General features: G+C 51.1%; 1 protein-coding gene across 1 annotated transcript in view; it reads left to right on the top strand.

The window, feature by feature from the left end:
• The window catches only part of DDB1 (damage specific DNA binding protein 1), a 27,610-nt gene extending 7,245 nt beyond the window's left edge, over positions 1-20,365 (top strand). Inside the window, exons 5-27 of the mRNA XM_075928411.1 lie at positions 4,480-4,594; positions 4,708-4,805; positions 7,627-7,785; positions 8,257-8,340; positions 8,602-8,718; positions 9,244-9,346; positions 9,564-9,639; positions 9,723-9,831; positions 10,032-10,210; positions 10,297-10,460; positions 10,550-10,657; positions 11,117-11,324; positions 11,849-11,944; positions 12,444-12,555; positions 13,681-13,804; positions 14,153-14,317; positions 14,846-14,940; positions 15,080-15,250; positions 17,291-17,400; positions 17,630-17,799; positions 18,559-18,661; positions 19,337-19,460; positions 19,654-20,365. Coding sequence (XP_075784526.1) covers positions 4,480-4,594; positions 4,708-4,805; positions 7,627-7,785; positions 8,257-8,340; positions 8,602-8,718; positions 9,244-9,346; positions 9,564-9,639; positions 9,723-9,831; positions 10,032-10,210; positions 10,297-10,460; positions 10,550-10,657; positions 11,117-11,324; positions 11,849-11,944; positions 12,444-12,555; positions 13,681-13,804; positions 14,153-14,317; positions 14,846-14,940; positions 15,080-15,250; positions 17,291-17,400; positions 17,630-17,799; positions 18,559-18,661; positions 19,337-19,460; positions 19,654-19,737 — 2,874 coding nt within the window. The 3' untranslated portion in view covers positions 19,738-20,365. The remainder of the gene's footprint in view (positions 1-4,479; positions 4,595-4,707; positions 4,806-7,626; positions 7,786-8,256; positions 8,341-8,601; positions 8,719-9,243; positions 9,347-9,563; positions 9,640-9,722; positions 9,832-10,031; positions 10,211-10,296; positions 10,461-10,549; positions 10,658-11,116; positions 11,325-11,848; positions 11,945-12,443; positions 12,556-13,680; positions 13,805-14,152; positions 14,318-14,845; positions 14,941-15,079; positions 15,251-17,290; positions 17,401-17,629; positions 17,800-18,558; positions 18,662-19,336; positions 19,461-19,653) is intronic.

Here is a 20,365-nt window from a genome sequence, read left to right as displayed (position 1 = left end):
AGTTATAGGCTCAGATATCTCCTCTATCAGCTTATTCCAGGATGCATTTCAGCAGGCCCATGTGACTTGAAGACATATAACTTTTCTAAGTAATTTTTTAACTTGTTTTTTTTTTTTTTACATTTTAACTTCTAAACCCTACCATTTCCACTAGCATTCACTATGTTAGGCATCACTATGTCATCAAACTTCTTGGTGAAGACTGAAACAAAGAAGTCATTAAGCACCTCTGCCATTTCCAAGTTTCCTCTTATTGTTTCTCCCTCGTCACTGAGAAATGGGCCTACCTTGCTTCTAATATATTTATAGAATGTCGTCTTGTTACTCTTTGTGTGTCTATCTAGATTGAGCTCGTTTTGTGCCTTTGCCTTTCTTTGGGACTTCCTTACAGCTAACGGGTATACATAATGGTTTTTACATAGCACTCTATAAAGTACCAGTTACCCCTGTGAGATAGAAAATCATTACCACATTGTGCTGATGGGGAAACCGAGGCAGAAACTAGCAATGTCTTGATCCAGGTCATAGTGTTCATGTAAGAACCTGGGCAAAAACTCAGAATTTCCAGGTTTGTACTGAAGCAGCAGAGACAAGGGGACTTTAGTTATTCATATAGTCAGTAGGCAAAACAGCTTTGTTTCCACAGATCTAAGAGTTGTAAACATTTCAAATTAAGAGTGAAGCTGTTAATACCCTACTTATAATAAACACTCTTGATATAAGAAGGGTTTGATTTGTGTCTGCCAGCAAAAATTTATGTTTTGATTTGTGTCTGCCAACAAAAACTTATGCAACATGGTAAATTTTAGCCTTGCAGCAGAATGAGAGATGTATTTTGTTGACTCATTATTTCTGACAAAATATTTGGTTTGTTTTGGTTGCTGTCTCTCTCTATTGTGTGCATGTAGGCAGGGGGAGGATTCTGAGTTTATTTTTCAAATTAATTTTCTCTGAATCCATTAATCCTGATCAGAGAATTTGGCTAGAGCAGATATCAGTGCACGTTGTTAAATGTTGTGGGTTGGTTTTTTTTATTTTATGCCAAAGACTGATATCACGAATATGAATAAAATTCCATAGAAAAGCTGTTAGGAAAACATTCCAGTTGCAGGAACTCAAAATAAGTCCAGGAATGCCTGAGTTAAAATGCATTTTTATGCTGAAAAGGTACTGTTAAAACAGCAGCTCTGCACTCAGATCTATTCCCCTTGTGTATTCCTTGTAATTGTTTCTAGCTTTATTGATTAATTTTACTGCTCTGATTAAAACTGGGTTACCAGCCCAACCAGAAGAGAATCCAGCTCATGCTCCTTGAGTTAGAGCATTGTCAATGGCATGATTTCAGTTCCAGCTGCATTCTTTGTTGATGTGTGAGCTGTTAGAGATTAACCGAGTAACCGATAAGACAATGCTTATTGGCTAATGTTATCAGTTAAACTCTTCCCAGCTCCTGGGGAGGTGGCTTCACTGCGGGCTCTGCAGTATGAAGCTTATTTATGCTTTATACTGCAGAACCTGCAGTGTGTGTAACCGCTGAGGATTACCTTATTAAAAGATTTTTAACATCCCTAGAAAACCCAGTTTAATGTCAACTTTCTAGAGCAGGCATTTAGTAAAAAATTTTTTACTTAGAAACTGTTGATTTGATCTGCAAATTGATGAGGCACCATACACATAATGCCTTTTGACCAAAAAAAAAAATCATTTTCAGAATAGAACCGTGCTTGTAACCTTAATTGTGCCCATTTGGGCACCTGTACCATTACAATATGGTCTGTATTTCCTGGATCCCATACAGTTTCTGAAATAATAGTGCTGTGTGGGTGTGTTGTAGCCTGGTAGTACAGAGTGCTGTTTTGTGTGTCAGACAAACATTAGTTCAGAAAGATCTTTTTTGTGAAAAGTACTAGTAAACTGTGCTTACTACCGTTTATGATTATTCAACATACAGGCAGTCCCCGACTTACGCGGATCCGACTTATGTCGGATCTGCACTTACGAACGGGGCTTTCTCGCCCCGGAGCTCACAGGCAGCGATCAGCCACCTTGACCTCCGGGGCGAGAAAAGCTGCTCCCGGTGCCCCTGGTCTGCTGGGGACCGTCTCCAGCAGACCAGGGGCACCGGGAGCAAAGCGGGTCCCGCGCCAGAGCAAAGCCTCAGAGGCGAGGCACCCCCCGCTGCCGCTTTGCTCCCTGTGTCCCTGGTCTGCTGGGGGGGGGCGCAGCTAGTGTGCCCCCCCCAGCAGACCAGGCTTTTGTTGTGGACCCTGGGGCAGAGCAGCTGGGGTGCTGCCGGTTGGTCCCGCAGCGCCGCTCTGGGCACTACTGGACCAACCCGGCAGCACCCCAGCTGCTCTGCCCCAGGCGTCCTGATTCAGCCGCTGCTGGTCAGTTTCAGCAGCGGCTGAATCAGGACTCCTGGGGCAGAGCAGCTGGGGTGCTGCTGGGTTGGTCCAGTAGCGCCGAGGAGCGGTGCTACTGGAGCAACCCAGCAGCACCCCAGCTGCTCTGCCCCAGACGTCCCCAAGTCAGCCGTTGCTGAAACTGACCAGCGCTGACTACAGGAAGCCCGAGGCACAGTCACAGTTGCTCTGCTCCGGGCTTCCTGGAATCAGGTGCTGATCAGTTTCAGCAGCAGCTGACTTGGGGTTAAGCTGACTTACATACAGATTCAACTTAAGAACAAACCTACAGTCCCTATCTTGTACGTAACCCGGGGACTGCCTGTACTGCCTAACCTTAAGTAATAGCAAGAGTTTGTGTAACCACCTAGTCAGGGCATGTTACATCACCCTCTCTGAAGCCTGATCCACAGAGCATATGAGTGTTACAGCCCCAAGCTACAGGACATGGATGTCTGAGTCAAGCTGTACAGATATATGGGTTTAGCCAACATGCTATCATTCTAGCTTGCATGTTTGCAGCTTGGTTAGGTTGATAGTTAACTGCCTGGTTCCCTAAACTGTATCTCTGGTGTGGTAGAGTGATCAATGTAGTAGGTCAGGATTTACTGTCGTGGTGTCCTCAAAAGTCTCCTGCACCATGAGTGATGATAACCAGAAGGCTGCATGCGTGCGTGCTCAATCATGTGTGCCATGTTGATTTTTGCAATTAGTCAACCCAGCAGACTCTAAGAGAGCCCCCCCCAAAGACCACAAATCAGATAAGGATCAAAGGCACCCGGCCAGGTTTATTGTTGTCAGTAGACTGTACCGAATCACTATGTATACGTAGTCCATAATAATGGACTCAGCTCACATCAGTGGGAGGTCCCACTGCCCCCTTGGCTGGACAAAGACTGTTTCCCCAAGACACCACTTTATATACAGGTACAAACAAGTGACACATCGCTCCTGACATGTCAAGTTGACACCTTCTGACATCAGGTTACTACCCTCTGATGCTACTTAGGTGCTACCCCGAACCTCGTTCGATTAGAACATCTCTATCCATTATGCTGTCATTTTAGACTCTTTCTTGAACCTGGGTCTGGAACAGTGGGGAGTGTGGTATCAAAGTCTTTTTTAACAAGCTGGTGGTACCATCCTTTTGGGATGTGCTTTCAACTTATGACCAGTACCAATTACTGTTCTACACCTGGGCCTATTACCAATTAGTGTTTTGCGCACTCAGCCCTGTTCGTGCCAAGTTCTGTGAACAGGGGCCTGCCTCTTGCTCACAGCTTAGCTTTGGTTTTTATTAGCCAAGTTTTGTCCATTGTTAGCTAGGCCTCAGGCCTCAAACCAGGCCTCTGCTACATGGGCTTTTGTTTCAGGCTCTCATCTTACTAAATGTGGAAGGCTGCCCTGCTGGCTGAATAGGAGGTCAGAGTCCATGGGTAAACTGGATTAGTCAGAGAGTGGGTATGCTGAGACCACTGCTTTTTGTGCTGGTCAATATCACATTGTTACCATATGCTCTTCATTTGTTGTATCCACTTGTTGTGTCTCAAATTGTTATACTATAACTCTTTGGGACAGGAGCTGTGATTGTACAGCGCCTAGCATAATAGCTCATCTGTGACTGAGGTCCCAAGCACTATGCAGTACCAATAGAGGGAGCTATCATAAATATCAATAGAGAAAAGGCAGTTTATTTAAAAAGACTGTCAGTAAAGAGAAGCTGTGGTAAATGGTGAAATGTAACAAGACAATCTATATTTTCATTGCTTTCTGGGCATGTTAACTAGTGCAGCTCTAGAAAGTACTGCACATGCAGCTAAGGTTGTAGAAAATTATGTTGTATTAGATAGTCTGATGATGTGATCAAGGCCTTGCTTAAGCATTTCCACTCTTGACAGTCCTGATATTGGTTGCAGAGGGTCAGACTTTACCCTCCCTATTGTTTTGCGGCTCCTAATCAGACAGTTATGGCCCTGCAGCCTCCTTATTATTGTGCAAGTGATCACGTTGTGTTTGTAATCGAAGACACATCTCTGTCTGCCTGCTGCAGTGATTTCTGTTGCTTCTCTTTCTGCAGGACCCTCAGGGTCGCCATGTCAAAACATATGAGGTGTCCCTACGAGAGAAGGAATTCAACAAAGGTCCCTGGAAACAGGAGAATGTAGAGGCTGAAGCGTCCATGGTAATTGCAGGTTGGTGGTTCTTTATAGAAGATTTTACATACCACACCTTACCTCAGCGGTGATGCTTCACCCTTGTTACAGGTACTGTCTAACGAAGCTGTCTGCATTCCCCCTTTCTGCAGTGCCCGAGCCCTTTGGAGGAGCCATCATCATTGGGCAAGAGTCCATCACCTACCACAATGGAGATAAATATTTGGCTATAGCCCCACCTATCATCAAGGTGAGAGAGTTTCTTTCTAGAATGCTGATCCCTAGAGCCATGGATCCAGCTGCTCCTGGCGCCTGGCTCCCTTGCACTTCAGATTCCATGTTGTGCTTAGGTCCTGCACATAGTAAGGTCTAAGGGCCAGCTGTAGTAAGGACTCCCCAGGCTGGGATTTTGTACTGCTCTCTCTATGGGATGGGACTCCTCTGCTCCCATGTGGTAGTGTAGGGATGTGGTCTTCAGGCATAGGAATGGTACAGTGGTTGGTCCCTACCTTCAGGCACTTGAGGGGTGTGCCTGTGTTGAAGAAGCTGTGTGTCTGGTCCCTGTATAGCTGCATATGGGTAGGGCTTCTCTCTGCTTTGAGTGCTTGGGCAGAATACAGTAAAGCCCAAAGCCTGTTGGGGCTCATGGTCCCAGAGGACGGAATACATTAGCACAGATAGGTTTGGGCACTGGCTCAAGCCAAAGCAAAGGTGCAGCTGAATGAGACTCTCAGTAAAGATAGGATATGTAACAGTGAAAGGTTTGGAGCTTGAATATAACCTTGGGTATGAGAGTGCGCTTGTTTTGGGAAGAGGGGAGGCCAGGTGGGGTGCCTGAGTCAGAGGCATGAGCCTAGTCAGAAAGGTATGAATCCTGGGTACAAGTTGGAAGCATCAGCTGGATCACAATGACAGGAATGTGGGTGTGTTAGGCTAAAAGGAAACCAGAGATACGATTGGAGGCAGAGATGGCAGAGAGCTAGAACAGGGGTGAGCAAAATACTGCTCGTAGGCTGGATCCGGCCTGCCAGACCTTCAGATTCAGCCCTGCAACCCAGTGGGACTCTCGGGCAGGCTGTTTGCCTGCCGCATTCCCCTTACACTGCTCAAAGCAGCTAGCTTGCAGGGACCATGTATATTTGCGCCCCTGGGGAGGAGGGCTTCATGCACTGCCCCACCTCAGCACAATTTCACATCTTCCATTGGCTGGAAATTGGCCAATTGGAGCTGCCTGGGCTGTGTATGCAGTGCAGACAGCCTGCAAAGGGTCTGCACACAAGAAGTGCGTAGCGGGTAGAGATGCACATGGCCCATTAAGCCAGCCACTTTGAGCAGTGTGTGAGGGCTCTGCTGGGCTGATGGCCAGGATTCAGATAGGGTGAGCACCTCCCAGCCAGAGCCTGCACCTGGCACACCCTTTCTGCCAACTCCCTGCTTTTGGTTACAACCTGTGACGGCGTGTCGGGGAGCTGCCCCTCCCTGCACCCCCATCCACAGCAAGATGTGACTCTCCACCAGCCAGTAGAGTAAAAATGGGTTTATTGCTTCTCCAAGATACAGCATAGGCTCAATGTAGGCATAGGAGAATAGGCCAACAGCCCTAGTTCCCTTGGGGGGAAGGGCTTCACAGGCCCCTGAACCCCCTTTACTGGTTTAGTCTGTTTCCTCCATGCTTTCCCATGCTCAGACTGCCCCTTCTCCAAACCACAGAACACTCATCCCCCCAGGTAGCCACACCCCTTCCTTTGTTCAAACTCCTTCCCCTGGCCAGGTGTGAAGTTGCTAGGTCATGGCCTACATGCCTCCCCTCAGGGATCACCCCCCTCCCGCTGGGTAGTGCACACAGACATGCACAGTCTCTGCAGATAGCATAGGGCAGTATGGGTCACGCACAGCACAACACAGCAACCAGTGACGGCCAAACCAGACAGGATCCAGGGCCACAAGAGTGGGTAGCTCCCCACTACATCACACAACCCAAACTCCTGCACCTCCATCCCCGGTCACAACCCTGAGCTCGCTTGTACACCCAACCTCCATCCCAGACCCTGCACCTACTCCATTAATATCATAGGATGCGTGTGGCCTGTGGCCACTTACCACGTTCTTGGAATGCTTCCCTCCCCCCATCCTAATGTATTGCCCACCCCCTGGGCTAGAACATTGGGCTAGATCTCCAGGAAAGGGATACTGGCATCATGGCTGCTTGAGTGTCCTCTTCAGAGGTCCATGCTTTGGTGGGGGCTGCATTAATAGAAAAGGACCATGCTGCCTGTGAGTCTTGCCTTATGGGCCCTTAAAGTTTGCTTTTAAAAGGACTGTAGGAGCAGGCTATTGCATCCCAAACAGAATGTCTTGACCAAAAGCCAGGCAGCATCCATCGCTCAGAACACCACTTGCACAGAGACTTGAGAGAAAGCTGCTGTACAGTTCTGGGCCTGAAACAAGGGATGTGAATGTTTAACTGGTTAATTGGTAAGCCTCACCCTTAATGGGTGAGGCTTACAGTTAACTGGTTGGGGCTGGAGTAGTGCCCTGTGGGGCCCACCATGGGCAGGAGAGTTCCAGCCCAGCTGCAGCAGCCCTGGTCTGGGGTGGGAGGAGGGTGCTCCAGCCTCGCCCCCGTGGTTGCCCTGTGTAACTGGTCAAACAATATTTAATCAGTTGACTAATTAAAAGGGATTTTGCATCCCTCCCCAAACAGCATCATGACAGTTCATCCGCTGAAAGCGCTCAGTCAGCAGAATGGGGGCTTCTGAGGGGGTTGCTCGTGAGCTGAGAATGGGCCTAAGATGTTTCAGCTTGACCTGCAATTACTGAGACTGTTTTGCATAATTGATAATGGGGAAGTTCTACCACAGATGCACATACAGTTACTGGCACAGTACACTCAGACAAATCAAATCCCCTGCCACAAAGATCGGGGGAATTCACCAGCTCACACAGGATTGTACAGTTGGCTAGGTATGTTGTGGCCATGCTCAAGCTGGCACATCTGGTATTGGGGGCTGCTGGGAGCAGGACACCAGGCTAGGGTGCCTGGTAACTCTACCCTCTTTCTCTGCCTGCAGCAAAGTACAATCGTGTGCCACAACCGCGTGGATCCCAACGGGTCCCGTTACCTCCTGGGGGATATGGAGGGCCGCCTCTTCATGCTGCTATTGGAGAAGGAGGAGCAGATGGACGGCACGGTCACCCTGAAGGACCTGCGTGTTGAGCTGCTTGGAGAGGTAGCGCTCTTCCCCCTCACTGCTGTGGTCTCTGCTTGGAAAGTTTGTGAGCTGCAAGCACAGCTGAGGGAGTCAAATGGAGGGAAGCAAGTCCCCAGTTAGACTGTGAAATGTTGGCATTTCATCCCTGCTATTTCACAGCTCTGAACCCCTTGAGGCATCAGGATTTGGAGAAGGGATAAAATGTATGTGCTTGCAAGCATGCCTGCCTTCAGGGAGTGCATTGGGGCTGGTGCTTCAGTCTGTCATTGCGGGGAGCAGAAACTCTTTGGTTGTTCTCGAAAAAGGTTTTCTCTCAGGCTGTGGATCTCAATCTTTCCAGCGGCTTTCCCATAGAGTTGGAATTAGGGATTGGTGTTTGCAGGGTAAGGGGCCCTTCTCTTGCCTAGGGCTTTCCAGAAGGTTTGAATTGTGTGTCTGCCGCAACCATCTTTCTCTCTAACCTGCTGGCCCATCTGTCTCCTCATATAGACCTCCATCGCGGAGTGCCTGACTTACCTAGACAATGGTGTTGTCTTTGTCGGCTCTCGTCTTGGGGACTCCCAACTTGTGAAGGTGAGAAGCAGCCCTCTCCTGATCTAGTTCCAGCTGCAGCCACATTTGTTCACCTTTCCCTCCCTGCTGGATCCCAAAAGGCATGGATGGGTGGGATGAGAAAACCAGCGCTTTGCTTCATGCCCCCAAGTGTTCTGGGGCTTAGGCTCAAAGTGTTAAGGGAGTTTAATACCTGCCAACAGTTTAATCCCTCTCCACCTGCTGCCTGCGTTAGTCAACACAGGGAGCAGCCCTTGGGAGCTAAGGACTTTGTGTTCACAGCTCAGCGTGGACAGCAATGAACAAGGCTCCTACGTAGTAGCCATGGAAACCTTCACCAACCTGGGCCCCATCGTGGACATGTGTGTGGTGGACCTAGAGAGACAGGGCCAAGGGCAGGTAATATTGTCTGTGCCTTCCCTGTGTTAGTGCTGAGTATATCTGCTCCAGACAGGATGTGCCTGCTGCTCGGGGGGAATAAGCTCTGTGCTCCATGCTGGGCGTCCAAGTTGCCTTTGTTTGAGCTGCTCCACAAGGAGATGCTAGAAGGAGGTGGGTACAGCTTGTGGGGTATTCTGCATTGGGAGCAGTGAATGAAAAGTGAATCCTCCAAAAAAAGGTGCTGCAGAGGTCTTAGAATGGCTGCTTCCCGGGGATCTCTTCTCATGAGGGAAGGTTAACCCTCCCATGAGACTGCTCTGGAGGGTCAGACTCTGGGGAGGGGGAGGTGATGGGCCATCTCCAAAAAGCCTGCTCTGGGAGGTAGGAGAGACCAGACCCCTTCCCTCTACCAAGCCCTTGCCTGGATGCCTCTTCTCATAGCGGGAGAGAGATGTTCCCATATCTCCTCTCCTCTCCTCCTCCCCCCCCCAAGTTTTACAGGGAGGAATTGGTGGAATGTTAACAGGTACCTGCTCTGTCTAGCTGGTCACGTGCTCTGGCGCCTTTAAGGAGGGCTCCTTGAGGATCATCCGGAATGGGATTGGGATTCACGAACATGCCAGCATCGACTTGCCAGGGATTAAAGGTGCGTGAATTTGTTGAGTGTGCAGAGCATGTGCTCCAGCCTTCAGCTTTGTCTGCCTGTTCTGCAAATCTGTGTTGTAGTGACCCACAGCTTCAGAGGGTGCTGGGGCACACATCTTGCATGTAGGCTGGGCAGGGTGTGGGGTGTGTCAGGGGCATCTCCTCCAGTTTTTGCTGGATGTTTACTTGGAGTAACTGTGGGTTCTTTCCCTGTACAGGCCTGTGGCCATTGAGGTCAGACTCACACCGTGAAACTGACAACACCTTGGTGCTATCGTTTGTGGGCCAGACCAGGTAAGGCTCTGGGGTCAATGCTGGGACAGGCTCTGGGCTGTGTGCTCTGGATTTGGTTAATGAGTTCTCTTCCGCCCTCATAGGGTTCTGATGTTAAATGGGGAGGAAGTGGAGGAAACTGAGTTGACAGGATTTGTGGATGATCAGCAAACATTCTTCTGTGGCAATGTAGCCCATCAGCAACTGATCCAGGTACTAGTTAGACCAGTGGGAGAGGAAGGGGCTTTTGGCTGGGTGTCCCCCTAGATTGGAAGGAGCTGTGGGGTATCATAAGAGGAGTCTCACAGAATGTGCTCCCAGTAATGGGGACGGTGGCAGCATTCCATCTGGGCTGAGTGTCGTTGGGGGTGAGTGTGTCCTACGTCTGAGGTGCAGTGTTCCTGCTTCCCCAGATCACGTCTACCTCTGTGCGGCTGGTCACTCAGGAGCCCAAAGCCCTGGTGAGTGAATGGAGAGAGCCCAAGGGGAAGAACATTAGTGTCGCTTCCTGTAACAGCAGCCAGGTGGTGGTGGCTGTGGGGCGAGCACTCTACTACCTCGAGATCCAGCCCCAGGAGCTCAGGCAAATAAGGTGGGTGTGATTCCCTTGCCTGTGACCGGTTCCTCTGGCCCCCAGGCTGGTTACTGTCAAGTCTGTTTCCTTTCTTTCCCTGCTAGCTGCACAGAGATGGAGCATGAGGTGGCCTGCCTGGACATCACACCATTGGGAGACTCCAATGGCATGTCGCCTCTGTGTGCCATCGGCCTCTGGACCGACATCTCGGCCCGCATCCTTAAGCTGCCCTCGTTTGAGCTGCTGCACAAGGAGATGCTGGGAGGCGGTAGGCACTACACGTGGGGTGTTCTGCACTGGGAGCCGTGAACAAAGCTGTGAGAGAACTCATGGGGCCTTCTCTCTTCCCACCCACAGAGATCATCCCCCGCTCCATTCTGATGACCACCTTTGAGAACAGCCATTATCTCCTCTGTGCCCTGGGGGACGGGGCTCTCTTCTACTTTGGGCTCAGCATTGAGACAGGTGAGTGTTTCACCCTTCTTGGGGTGGCTTTTGAGAGGGGAAAGACTGAACAGATGCCCTTTCTCCCCCTTCTGAATCCTCTCTCTGATCCCAGTGGATGGGCTCCATGAGAAGATGCCCCCCAGCCCTGTACAGGGCAGGGATCTCACCCTTTGTAACAGCCTTGACATCCCTGGGGAGTAGGATAGGGAAGGGCCTGTTCGATGTAGCCATGTTTCCTGCTGCAGAGGGGGGTCGTGCTAGGCCTGCTTTTTGAGGGAGGGCTACTCATCTCTCCTGGGATAGGGAGGGGGCTCCTTATATCAAACCTTCTGCCAGCCCCATAGTGCCGCTGGCTTCCAGGTGGGCCCCTTCCAGCCAGTGTGCCTTGCTGCTTGAGCCCACTCTACCATCCTGCTTCTGAAAGCTCCGCCCCCTTTTGGTAGGGTAGCTCTCATCACTGCTGCTCCCTGACTCTAGGTTTGCTGAGTGACCGCAAGAAAGTGACCCTGGGCACCCAGCCCACCGTCCTGAGGACCTTCCGTTCACTCTCCACCACCAACGTCTTTGCCTGCTCCGACCGCCCCACTGTGATCTACAGCAGTAACCACAAGCTGGTCTTCTCCAACGTCAACCTCAAGGAGGTGAACTACATGTGCCCGCTCAACTCGGATGGCTACCCTGACAGGTGAGCATGCTCCCCCTCACGTCAGAGGGGAGGGGCTTCTGGACTCTGCACTGGCCCAAGTGAGATAAGGAGCAGCATGGATGGAGGGTTCCCAGCTGCATCCTTCTTCTTGCTCTAGTGTCTGCAGGGCACATAACCATGTGCCTTCTCTGCTAGGACTGGCTGACAAGGTAGAAGGCGATGGCATGTTCAGGGAGCACTACCCACAGGCCAGCCTGCAGCTGCATGGAGAATGGGAAAGAGAAACCCTCCTCCCAGAGACCCCTCAAACCTGCTCCTCCTCCTCGCTCACACGCAGTTCAGCTCTTGTGCTGCCCTGAAGGTGTCAAACTAGAGGACATTTGCCATCGCTTACTTGACCCTCCCCATGTACCAGCTGTGGATTTTCCTGCCTAGGCTGGGGCCCAGGAACCCTTAAAGACAGGAGATCCGGTGCTCAGTTAGTCTGGCTCTTCTCCCGGCTTCCTAGCTAGGGGGGCACTTGGTTTGCAACCCTGATCACTGGCAGTCTCCTTTCTCTACAGTCTGGCATTGGCCAACAACAGCACCCTGACAATTGGCACCATTGACGAGATCCAAAAGCTGCACATCCGCACGGTTCCCCTCTACGAGTCGCCCAGGTGAGCAGTGGGGAATAGGGTTTCTGGGTCTGCATCCTGTGTGTGAGTGGGGAAGGATGACGGCAGGGCTCATCTTCTCCAGAGGGGAGCCTCCCATCTTTCCACTGGTGTGTGGAAGAGGTGAGATAGCTCAATGAGATTGGCGTCTGGCATTTTGAGAGCAGCCCAAGGGACATAGAAAGTAGGGAGGCTTACTGTTTAATTGGTGGCTCAGGCAGAGGGCTTCTCCAGTCTGGCTGGGCCCACCGTGCAGTGGGATGCGGGATGCTTGGGCACTCCAGCCCAGATCTGCAGGATCCCATTTGAGTGGTTAACCAGTTAAACTAAAAGTTTAACCAGTTAAGTGATTAAACGGACGTTTACATCCCTAGTAGCAAGGAGATGTCTGGAAACTGAGCAGAATAACAGCTGAGTGTCTCAGGAGCCTCTGTATTCTCCTTAACCATGCCCTCTCCTTGCGGAGTTCTTTTCCCCATGGCTTACTCTGGTTGTCCTGCAGGAAGATCTGCTATCAGGAGGTGTCTCAGTGCTTCGGCGTGCTTTCAAGTCGCATCGAGGTGCAAGATGCCAGTGGGGGCACCACTGCACTGAGGCCCAGTGCCAGCACCCAGGTAAGAGGAAGCTCTGGGAAGGCATGTGGGCTCAAGAGCTCAGCCTCTGGAATAGCAGCTGTTGGAAATATGATTGTAAGCCAGGGATGGGGCAATAATTTTCACAGGGAGGCCACTTAATGAATTTTGGTACTGGTCATGGGCTGGTCATCTCCTAGAAAGGGCAGGGCCTGGGCGGAAGGGGTGGGGCTGGGCCAGGGGCTTTGAAGTAAAAACACAGCAAAGGGTTCCCGGGTCCTGGCCCCACCACTGCCGCGTTGCCTGGGGCTGCTATTGCTATTTAAAAACCTTGTGGCTCTGGCTCCTGCTGGGGTAGCGCTGTGGCCGTGAGCCATGAGCCGTTTAAATAGGATCCTGCTGCCTGAGCCACTGCCTGGAAATTCGATGGCACAGGCAGCAGGATACAAATAGAAAGCGGTCAGATGCAGTCCATGGGCCAGATCAAAGAGTTATTATGCAGGCCGAATCCGGCCCCCAGGTCTCATCTTGCCCAGCCCTGCTCTAAGCCAAATGGCAATACGTGGTGTCCTTGGATTCTTGTCATCCCAAGGTTGAGTACATGGACACCATTGCCCTGCCCTGTGGGTAGGAAGGAGGGTGAGAAGACAGTCTCAGATGGACTCTTGACTCTTTCTGTCTTTAACAAACTGAGGCTTCCCCTATTACATACTCCCATTTTCTCCCAGTGCCTCTAGACTCCTTCGTTTCCCTGGGCCTTACCATTCAGATTGATTGTTAGATGGGATCCCAGATCCTTCCTAGGCAGTTTTCTTCTCCCCACGGCTGAGCCATGAGTCCTCTCAGAGGTTGCTATGAAACCTTCCATCTCATTATTCTGTCTCTTCCTTAAAGGTCCCTTAGCCTGAATTCTCTTCTGCTGTTCCATCAGTCTGGCCTCAGAAGACTCTGAGGGAATGTCCAATGTGCCTGTGTGCCCTTTAGCAGCGGTGTCCGGAATTTCCCATGGGAGTGTTCCCCCACATCAGTGGCACATTTGGCCAAGGGGCTTGTCTAGGATCTCATTCATCTGCTTACCCTTAATCTGCCTGTTCAGCCTCTCTTCTCTCCCAATGTGCTAGGCTACTGTGAGTAGCTTAGGGTGTGATTGCTCTCTCTGTGTCCTAGGCCCTGTCCAGCAGCGTCAGCTCCAGCAAGTTGTTTTCTAGCAGCACTGCCCCGCACGAGACATCCTTTGGTGAGGAGGTGGAGGTGCACAATCTACTCATCATAGACCAGCACACCTTTGAAGGTACCAACTCCAACCAGGACCTTCTTCCTGCCCCCAAGAGGGGGCCTGGCTCATCTGCTGAACACTTCCCATGCAATGCACATGTGGCAAAGGGGCGTGGATGAGACCAGCAGCTCTGTGCAAAAGAGGCTTTATCAGAAGGAAAGACAAAGGAATGGGACTCTTGGAGGAGGGCTGGGTGTAGGGTTAAGGAGGGTGTACTAACTGGAAGTGCAAGCTGGCAAAGAGAGGGTGTCTACGGCAGCTCTTGGCTCTGCCACTTGGGCACATGGAGGAGGCTGGTCCAGTAGCATGCAGAGGAGGGACTGTCAGCTACAACCCATTTGCTTTTCTCTTTTGTACACGCAGTGCTACACGCTCACCAGTTTCTGCAGAATGAATATGCCCTCAGCCTGGTCTCCTGCAAGCTGGGCAAGGACCCCAACACGTACTTCATTGTGGGCACGGCCATGGTGTATCCCGAGGAGGCTGAGCCCAAGCAAGGCCGCATCGTAGTCTTCCACTACTCAGATGGTAAGAGGGAGAAGGCTGAGTTCCCATTGCAGGGGGGGGGGGGGGAGGTGTCCCTCTTCTAGCAATATTCTGATCATCTGATGGAGGTCAACCCCTCAGTCCCAGAGGATTGGGAAGGGACATCACTGCAGCGGACACCGCACCTTAGCTTCTCGCTCATCCCTGCTGACAGATGGTTGCCAGTTGCCATGAGATAATTTGTGCCACCCAGGCCCTTCTGCTGCTTGGGGGCTTTTGTTCTGTGAACTAAGCACTAAACTATGGTACCATCTCCCACTGGGTTACAGTAATCCTTCACCCGCTCTTCCTTCTGAAGCTGGAGACTGACTCCTTCCAGTCTTGCCTCTCTCACACCCTCCCCTACTGTTACTGGGCCACCAGTTGCCCTCAGACTGGCTGAGAAATAGACTCACCTTTTCTAGGGAGAGATCAGGCTTGAGTAGGGCTTTATTTGGGTTCTCAGAGGGTCTTGTAGTTGCGTTGGGGGGCACAGAGAGGGTAACCAGAGGGTCTGTTGATGCTTTCCAGGGAAACTGCAGAGTTTGGCTGAGAAGGAAGTGAAAGGGGCTGTGTATTCCATGGTGGAGTTCAATGGCAAGCTCCTAGCCAGCATTAACAGCACGGTAAGACTCCCGCAAGGCCCTGAATATCTTCCGGCACTGGGAAGTGGCTTAGCCACCAGGTTGAAAGTGTTCCTGAGTTCTGGGGGGCTGAGCTGCTGTGTTTCTGTCCTGGCTGTGGCTCACGTGTCTCTTCCCGCAGGTGCGTCTCTATGAGTGGACAGCAGAGAAGGAGCTGCGCACAGAATGTAACCATTACAATAACATCATGGCTCTCTATGTGAAGACCAAAGGGGACTTCATCCTGGTCGGAGATCTGATGCGCTCTGTCCTGCTTCTTGCCTACAAGCCCATGGAGGGTAACTTTGAGGAGGTATTGATGTACTTCTGCTCTGGGTGATCTAAGGGATGGGGCCCTTGATCCTGTGGTACAGCAAGGGGCTTTCAGGAAAGGCAGAGCAGCTTGTGGGGTGAGGAAGGGACAGCTTGGCCACTCAAGAGGCCACAGAGCTGGCCTTCCCTTTGGGCTGTCCCTAAGAACGGGATCTCTCTGGGCTCCTGTGAGACAGGCTGCGGGGGGATCTGGTTCAGTGTCCCAAGGCCTTGGGGAGAGGATGCTTTGTGCAATATCTAGCACCTGCCATGGGGAGGGGAAGTGGGTGGGATCCAGTGTGGGTAGTACAGATGTCCTGATGAGAAATCAACCCCCCTCGCAACATAGGTTGCCCCTGCTAGGGTCCTTGTTATGCTTTGGGGTTGAGGATGTGCTGCAGGGTAGCTGGCTGTCTGGTGTAGTGTTCCCAGAGATCAGCCTGCTTTTCCATCCAAAGGCCTCACCTTCCTAGGCTCCTGCAGAAAGAGCTACTTCTGCAGGAAACTGACACAGTCCCTCTCCTGGGGAGGTGGGGTGACGATCAGCTGTGCTGTGCTGCTGCTCCTCAAAGGGCCTTATGAATGTGCAAACCTCCTTCCTCTAGCTTTGACGTGGGCAGGCACATACGCCACTGGGTTCAGAGGGCCTGGTGGGATCCCGCTGTGCCATTATCACCTTGGTTGGGGCAGGCTGGCTTCATGAGGATATCACCTTAGGGCAGTGGTCTCCAACCTTTTTACACCCAAGATAACTTTTTAAGTCTCAGAAAAGGCGAAGATCTACAGCCCCGCCCCTTCCTTGAAGCCCCACCCCTTCCGGGAAGCCCCGCCCTCTCTATTCTCCTGTCCATCACTTGCTATCCCCAGCCCTTATACACGCTGTTAAACAGTTTATTTTTAAATTATGCAGTATATACAATTAAAATCACATGTTTATAGTTATGAAATAAATGGTTTGTTTTTAATTCATGCTATTTAAATGTCAAATGAAGCATTTACATTTATACATTTTGTTCTCTGCTATTTTGTAAATCTAAAATCAAGTATTGATAATTATATATTTTTTCTTCCAATAACAAAGTCTCAGTATGACACCTGTGACTGAACAGTATCTGCCAGTGTCTTGAAGTCTGGGTTGTAGTCTGAGATTGCTAGTCGTATACAGGAAATCCCCGGGTTACGTACAAGATAGGGACTGTAGGTTTGTTCTTAAGTTGAATTTGTATGCAAGTCGGAACTGGTACATATTGTAGGGGAAACTCTAGCCAAACATTTCTCCAGAGCTCAGTTTTATTCTCCCACACCTCACTTCCCTCAGTCCTTTATTCTCAAGCTGAGATGTCTGCTGAGAAAAGCCGTTCCGCGTCTCCCTGGTCTGCTGGGGGGGGAGGGGCGCTAGCTTCACGTCTCCCTGGTCTGCTGGGGGGAAGCAGCTAGTGCGGGGTTGCCTCACCCCGTTTGTAAGTAGGGATCCGATGTAAGTCGGATCCATGTAACCCGGGGACTGCCTGTACAGCCCATCAGATGGGCATCTGAGATCCTGCGCTCAGCCTGGGAAGCTTGCTCCAACACAGCTGGAGCTAGACGCAGCCTCCCTGGGCTGTGAGCGCAGGGCAGCCGGGCTGGAGGGAAGAGAAGTAGCTGCCCGGCAAGCTGGCCATGGCGCTCAGCCAGGGTGCACCAAGCTCCATCTGGGCAGGCGCAGAGGAAAAGCCGCCGATCAGCTGGAGCGTGGGGCAGCTTCTTTCAGCTGAAAGCCACAGTCAGCTGGCTGGGGTGTTTCAGCCCTCCCGACCTCCCAGCTCCCACCATTCCTCGCAGCTACTCACCTGTGTTGTTACTCAGTGAGTAGCTGCTCCTCAAATGAGGAAATCTAATGTAAATGTACTGCGCAGGCACGCAGTTCAGAGAGGGCTCAAGAGCTACTCTTAGAGCCCCTGAGAGCTACCAGTAGCTCGCGATCTACTGGTTGGTGACCACGGCCTTAGGGGACTTGCAGCAGGCTCTGATTCACCCCCTTTTGTGTGTCATCCCCTTTAAGATTGCTCGAGACTTCAACCCAAACTGGATGAGTGCTGTGGAGATCTTGGATGATGACAATTTCCTAGGAGCAGAGAATGCTTTTAACCTGTTTGTGTGCCAGAAGGACAGGTAAGCTGGCTCTGGGCATGACGCAGTGCCCTGTGATGATGCACGGAAGGGTGCATCCTCTGAGCCCCTCCCTTTACAGGTGGGTGTAGCTGGCAAGTCCTGCCTGTCTTCTGTGTGTAGAATGTGGCTGTGGGGAGGTGCATGTGTTAGCTCAGTGGGGGACATGTCTCTGTGGTGCCCTCTGGTCTGTGTTCTCACCCCGTTGCCTACCAGGGTCCTTGCATTTCAGCGCGGCCACGACTGATGAAGAGCGCCAGCATTTGCAGGAAGTGGGGCTGTTCCACCTGGGGGAGTTTGTCAACGTGTTCTGCCACGGCTCTTTGGTCATGCAGAACCTGGGCGAGACATCCACGCCGACACAGGGCTCGGTGCTCTTTGGCACGGTCAACGGAATGATTGGTAAGGTAGAGCTTGTCGGCTGCCTCTTGCCCTGCTGAGAACGTGTGTTGGGTAGGGAGCTCAGGGCCTGGAGTGGGCCACTTAAATGGGCCTTGAAAGGAAGCTGTTAAAGCGGATTTGATAGTAGAGCCCATCCAGAGCCATTAGTTGGTCTGGGCAGGTTGTTTTTTGTTGTTGAAAAATTGGGTTTTGTCTGAGTGGAAATGTAAAATGTTTTGCACAGTGTCTGCTTTCACCAGCAAATTTTGATATTTTGTGGCAAAGAGAAACTTTTATTTAGGAATGCTGCTGCTCCTCATGTGAATTCTTGTTTCCTCATGTTCCCGCTCGCTTTGATTGGTGGGCTGGCCAGTCTGACAGCATGTCCTATGAGATACTGCCTTTCTCTCCAAGGGGGGATGCTGTGGTGTATCATGGGAGATATAGTCACATCAGGGTGCTCAGCCTTCATAGCATGGGAGCATGCAGTACCTGAACTACTGCTTCTGAGAGGCACCAGCTTTTCCGGATTCGTATCTTACGGGCTTTGAATTTTCACTGAAAAATGAAGGTTTCTATGGAAAACATACAAGACAGTACTTTTGTTTCACTTCCATTTCAATGTGCTGGATGGGGGATCACATTCTGAGTGCCTCTAGCAAACTGTGAGGCAACAGCCTGCATTCCCAGCCTGCTGCACACTGCAACAGCATGGCCCAAAGCTTGTCAGGAAACCTCTGTGTCCAGCCCTGCTTCTCACTGCTCTCTCCTGTCTTGCAGGGCTGGTGACCTCACTGTCGGAAAGCTGGTACAACCTCCTGCTGGATATGCAGAACAGACTCAATAAAGTCATCAAAAGCGTGGGCAAGATTGAGCACTCCTTATATCCTTCCCCACCCTCCTGCTCCAGGCTGCCTTGTGGAGCAGATCTAGGAGCTTAGCAGTAAAGGTCCCTGTACAGTGGCAGTCAACTAAACCATGACTGTCAGGCTGTGCCATGAAGGGGATGGAAGTTGATGCAGCAAGTTCTAGATTGCTGACTCATGAATCCATGGGCCAAAGCCTAGAGTGACTTCCAAGGGACTGGGTAGCAGGGGAATGTTTGGAAGTTCACCAGATCTTTGTGTTGCTGTGACCCGTTGGGGTGAGCTCTGATCATTTGGACACGGTGCCCCTGGCATGTCACATGGATTGTGCGCAGACAGAGCTTTGGCACCTGTACCTTAGGGACTCTGGTAGGGAGACTGCTTTGAGCTGCTCTGCAGAGTAGCAGGATGAATCGGGCCCTGTGTGTTTGTTACTTGTTTTGCAGTTGGGGCCTGGGACTCCACGGGGCTTGGCTCAGTCCTTGCTCCAGAGTGCTCACAGTCTCTGAAACAGGATGTACATGGAAGGCTGCACTGGTCATTGATGTGGTCTGTATACGTGGGAAGCGGAGCAGTTTGAGTCCTAAGAAGCTGCTGTTTGTGCCTGGGGGTGGAGTTCTTTTTGGTGTTTAAGGGAGTCCAAGAGTAGTGCAGTTTTAAATGGGTTTTTGTTCCTTGACTCTCGTTTGAACCTGGAGATCGTTTCACACTGAGCGCAAGACGGAGCCAGCCACAGGATTCATAGACGGTGATTTGATTGAAAGTTTCTTGGACATCAGCCGGCCCAAAATGCAGGAGGTAGTGGCAAACCTACAGGTGAGATGGGGTCTGAGTGTGAGAATCAGTCAGTTCCAGGTGAGCAGCAGAGGATCTTGGGAAACTGATCTGTGGCACTAACCCTTTGAATGACACCCCTTCACCCTGGTTCATGCAGGGGTGTTTCTTTAGGAGTTCTGTGTTCCTCCTCTCCCCGGCCATGTTGCTGTAACACATCTGTCCCTTGTTGCAGATCGACGATGGCAGTGGCATGAAGAGAGAGGCCACCGTGGATGACCTGATAAAGATCGTGGAGGAGCTGACCCGGATCCATTAATAGGATTCGGACTCATCTAGCATCTTCCTCCATTGTAGAATATGGAGTCTGTTCCCACCTGCAGCCAAGGGGCCCCCACGCCAATTGCACTATGACACCAGAGGCTGCGGTTATTTTCCCGGGTGAAAGAGGAGAACCTCTGAACTGAAGCCATCTCGCTAGGGACTTGGGGATGTGATTTTTGGGTGGGCGTCATGTCATTTCCTGCTTGGGTTCACCAATTCTGTGGACCTTGGATCCCAACCCAGGACTGGCCATGGCCAACTGCTCCCATGGGGTAACTGCTAGCGCTTGGCTTGAAGGGGTGTCCCTGCCTGGACTTCCTCCATGACTCACTTGTTCATTGTTGTCTTTAGTATCTTTTTGTTTCATTTTCTTTGATTCGGTGTGTTTTGAAGTGGAAGTTTCCTGCGCCCTCTTCTGCCTGTGCAATGAGAATGGGTGGAGGTTCTTCGCTGGTGCTGGGGAGATACCATGCTGGTGTGTGGCGGTGCCTCTTAGTCTGGGGGGATGAAGCTGAAAGGGTAAAGAAGGCCTCTCTCTCCCCACAGGGAGGAAGGGCCTGGAAAGTGAAATCTCTGAGGTTGGTTTCTGAGTTTTACCAAATAAAGTAGAGTCCGAGAGGAAA

This window comes from Pelodiscus sinensis, chromosome 4, assembly GCF_049634645.1.
Source record: "Pelodiscus sinensis isolate JC-2024 chromosome 4, ASM4963464v1, whole genome shotgun sequence".
In the NCBI taxonomy this organism is placed as follows: Eukaryota; Metazoa; Chordata; order Testudines; family Trionychidae; genus Pelodiscus; species Pelodiscus sinensis.
Note: the sequence above shows the minus strand (reverse complement) of the source record. Positions and strands in the feature narration are given on the sequence as shown.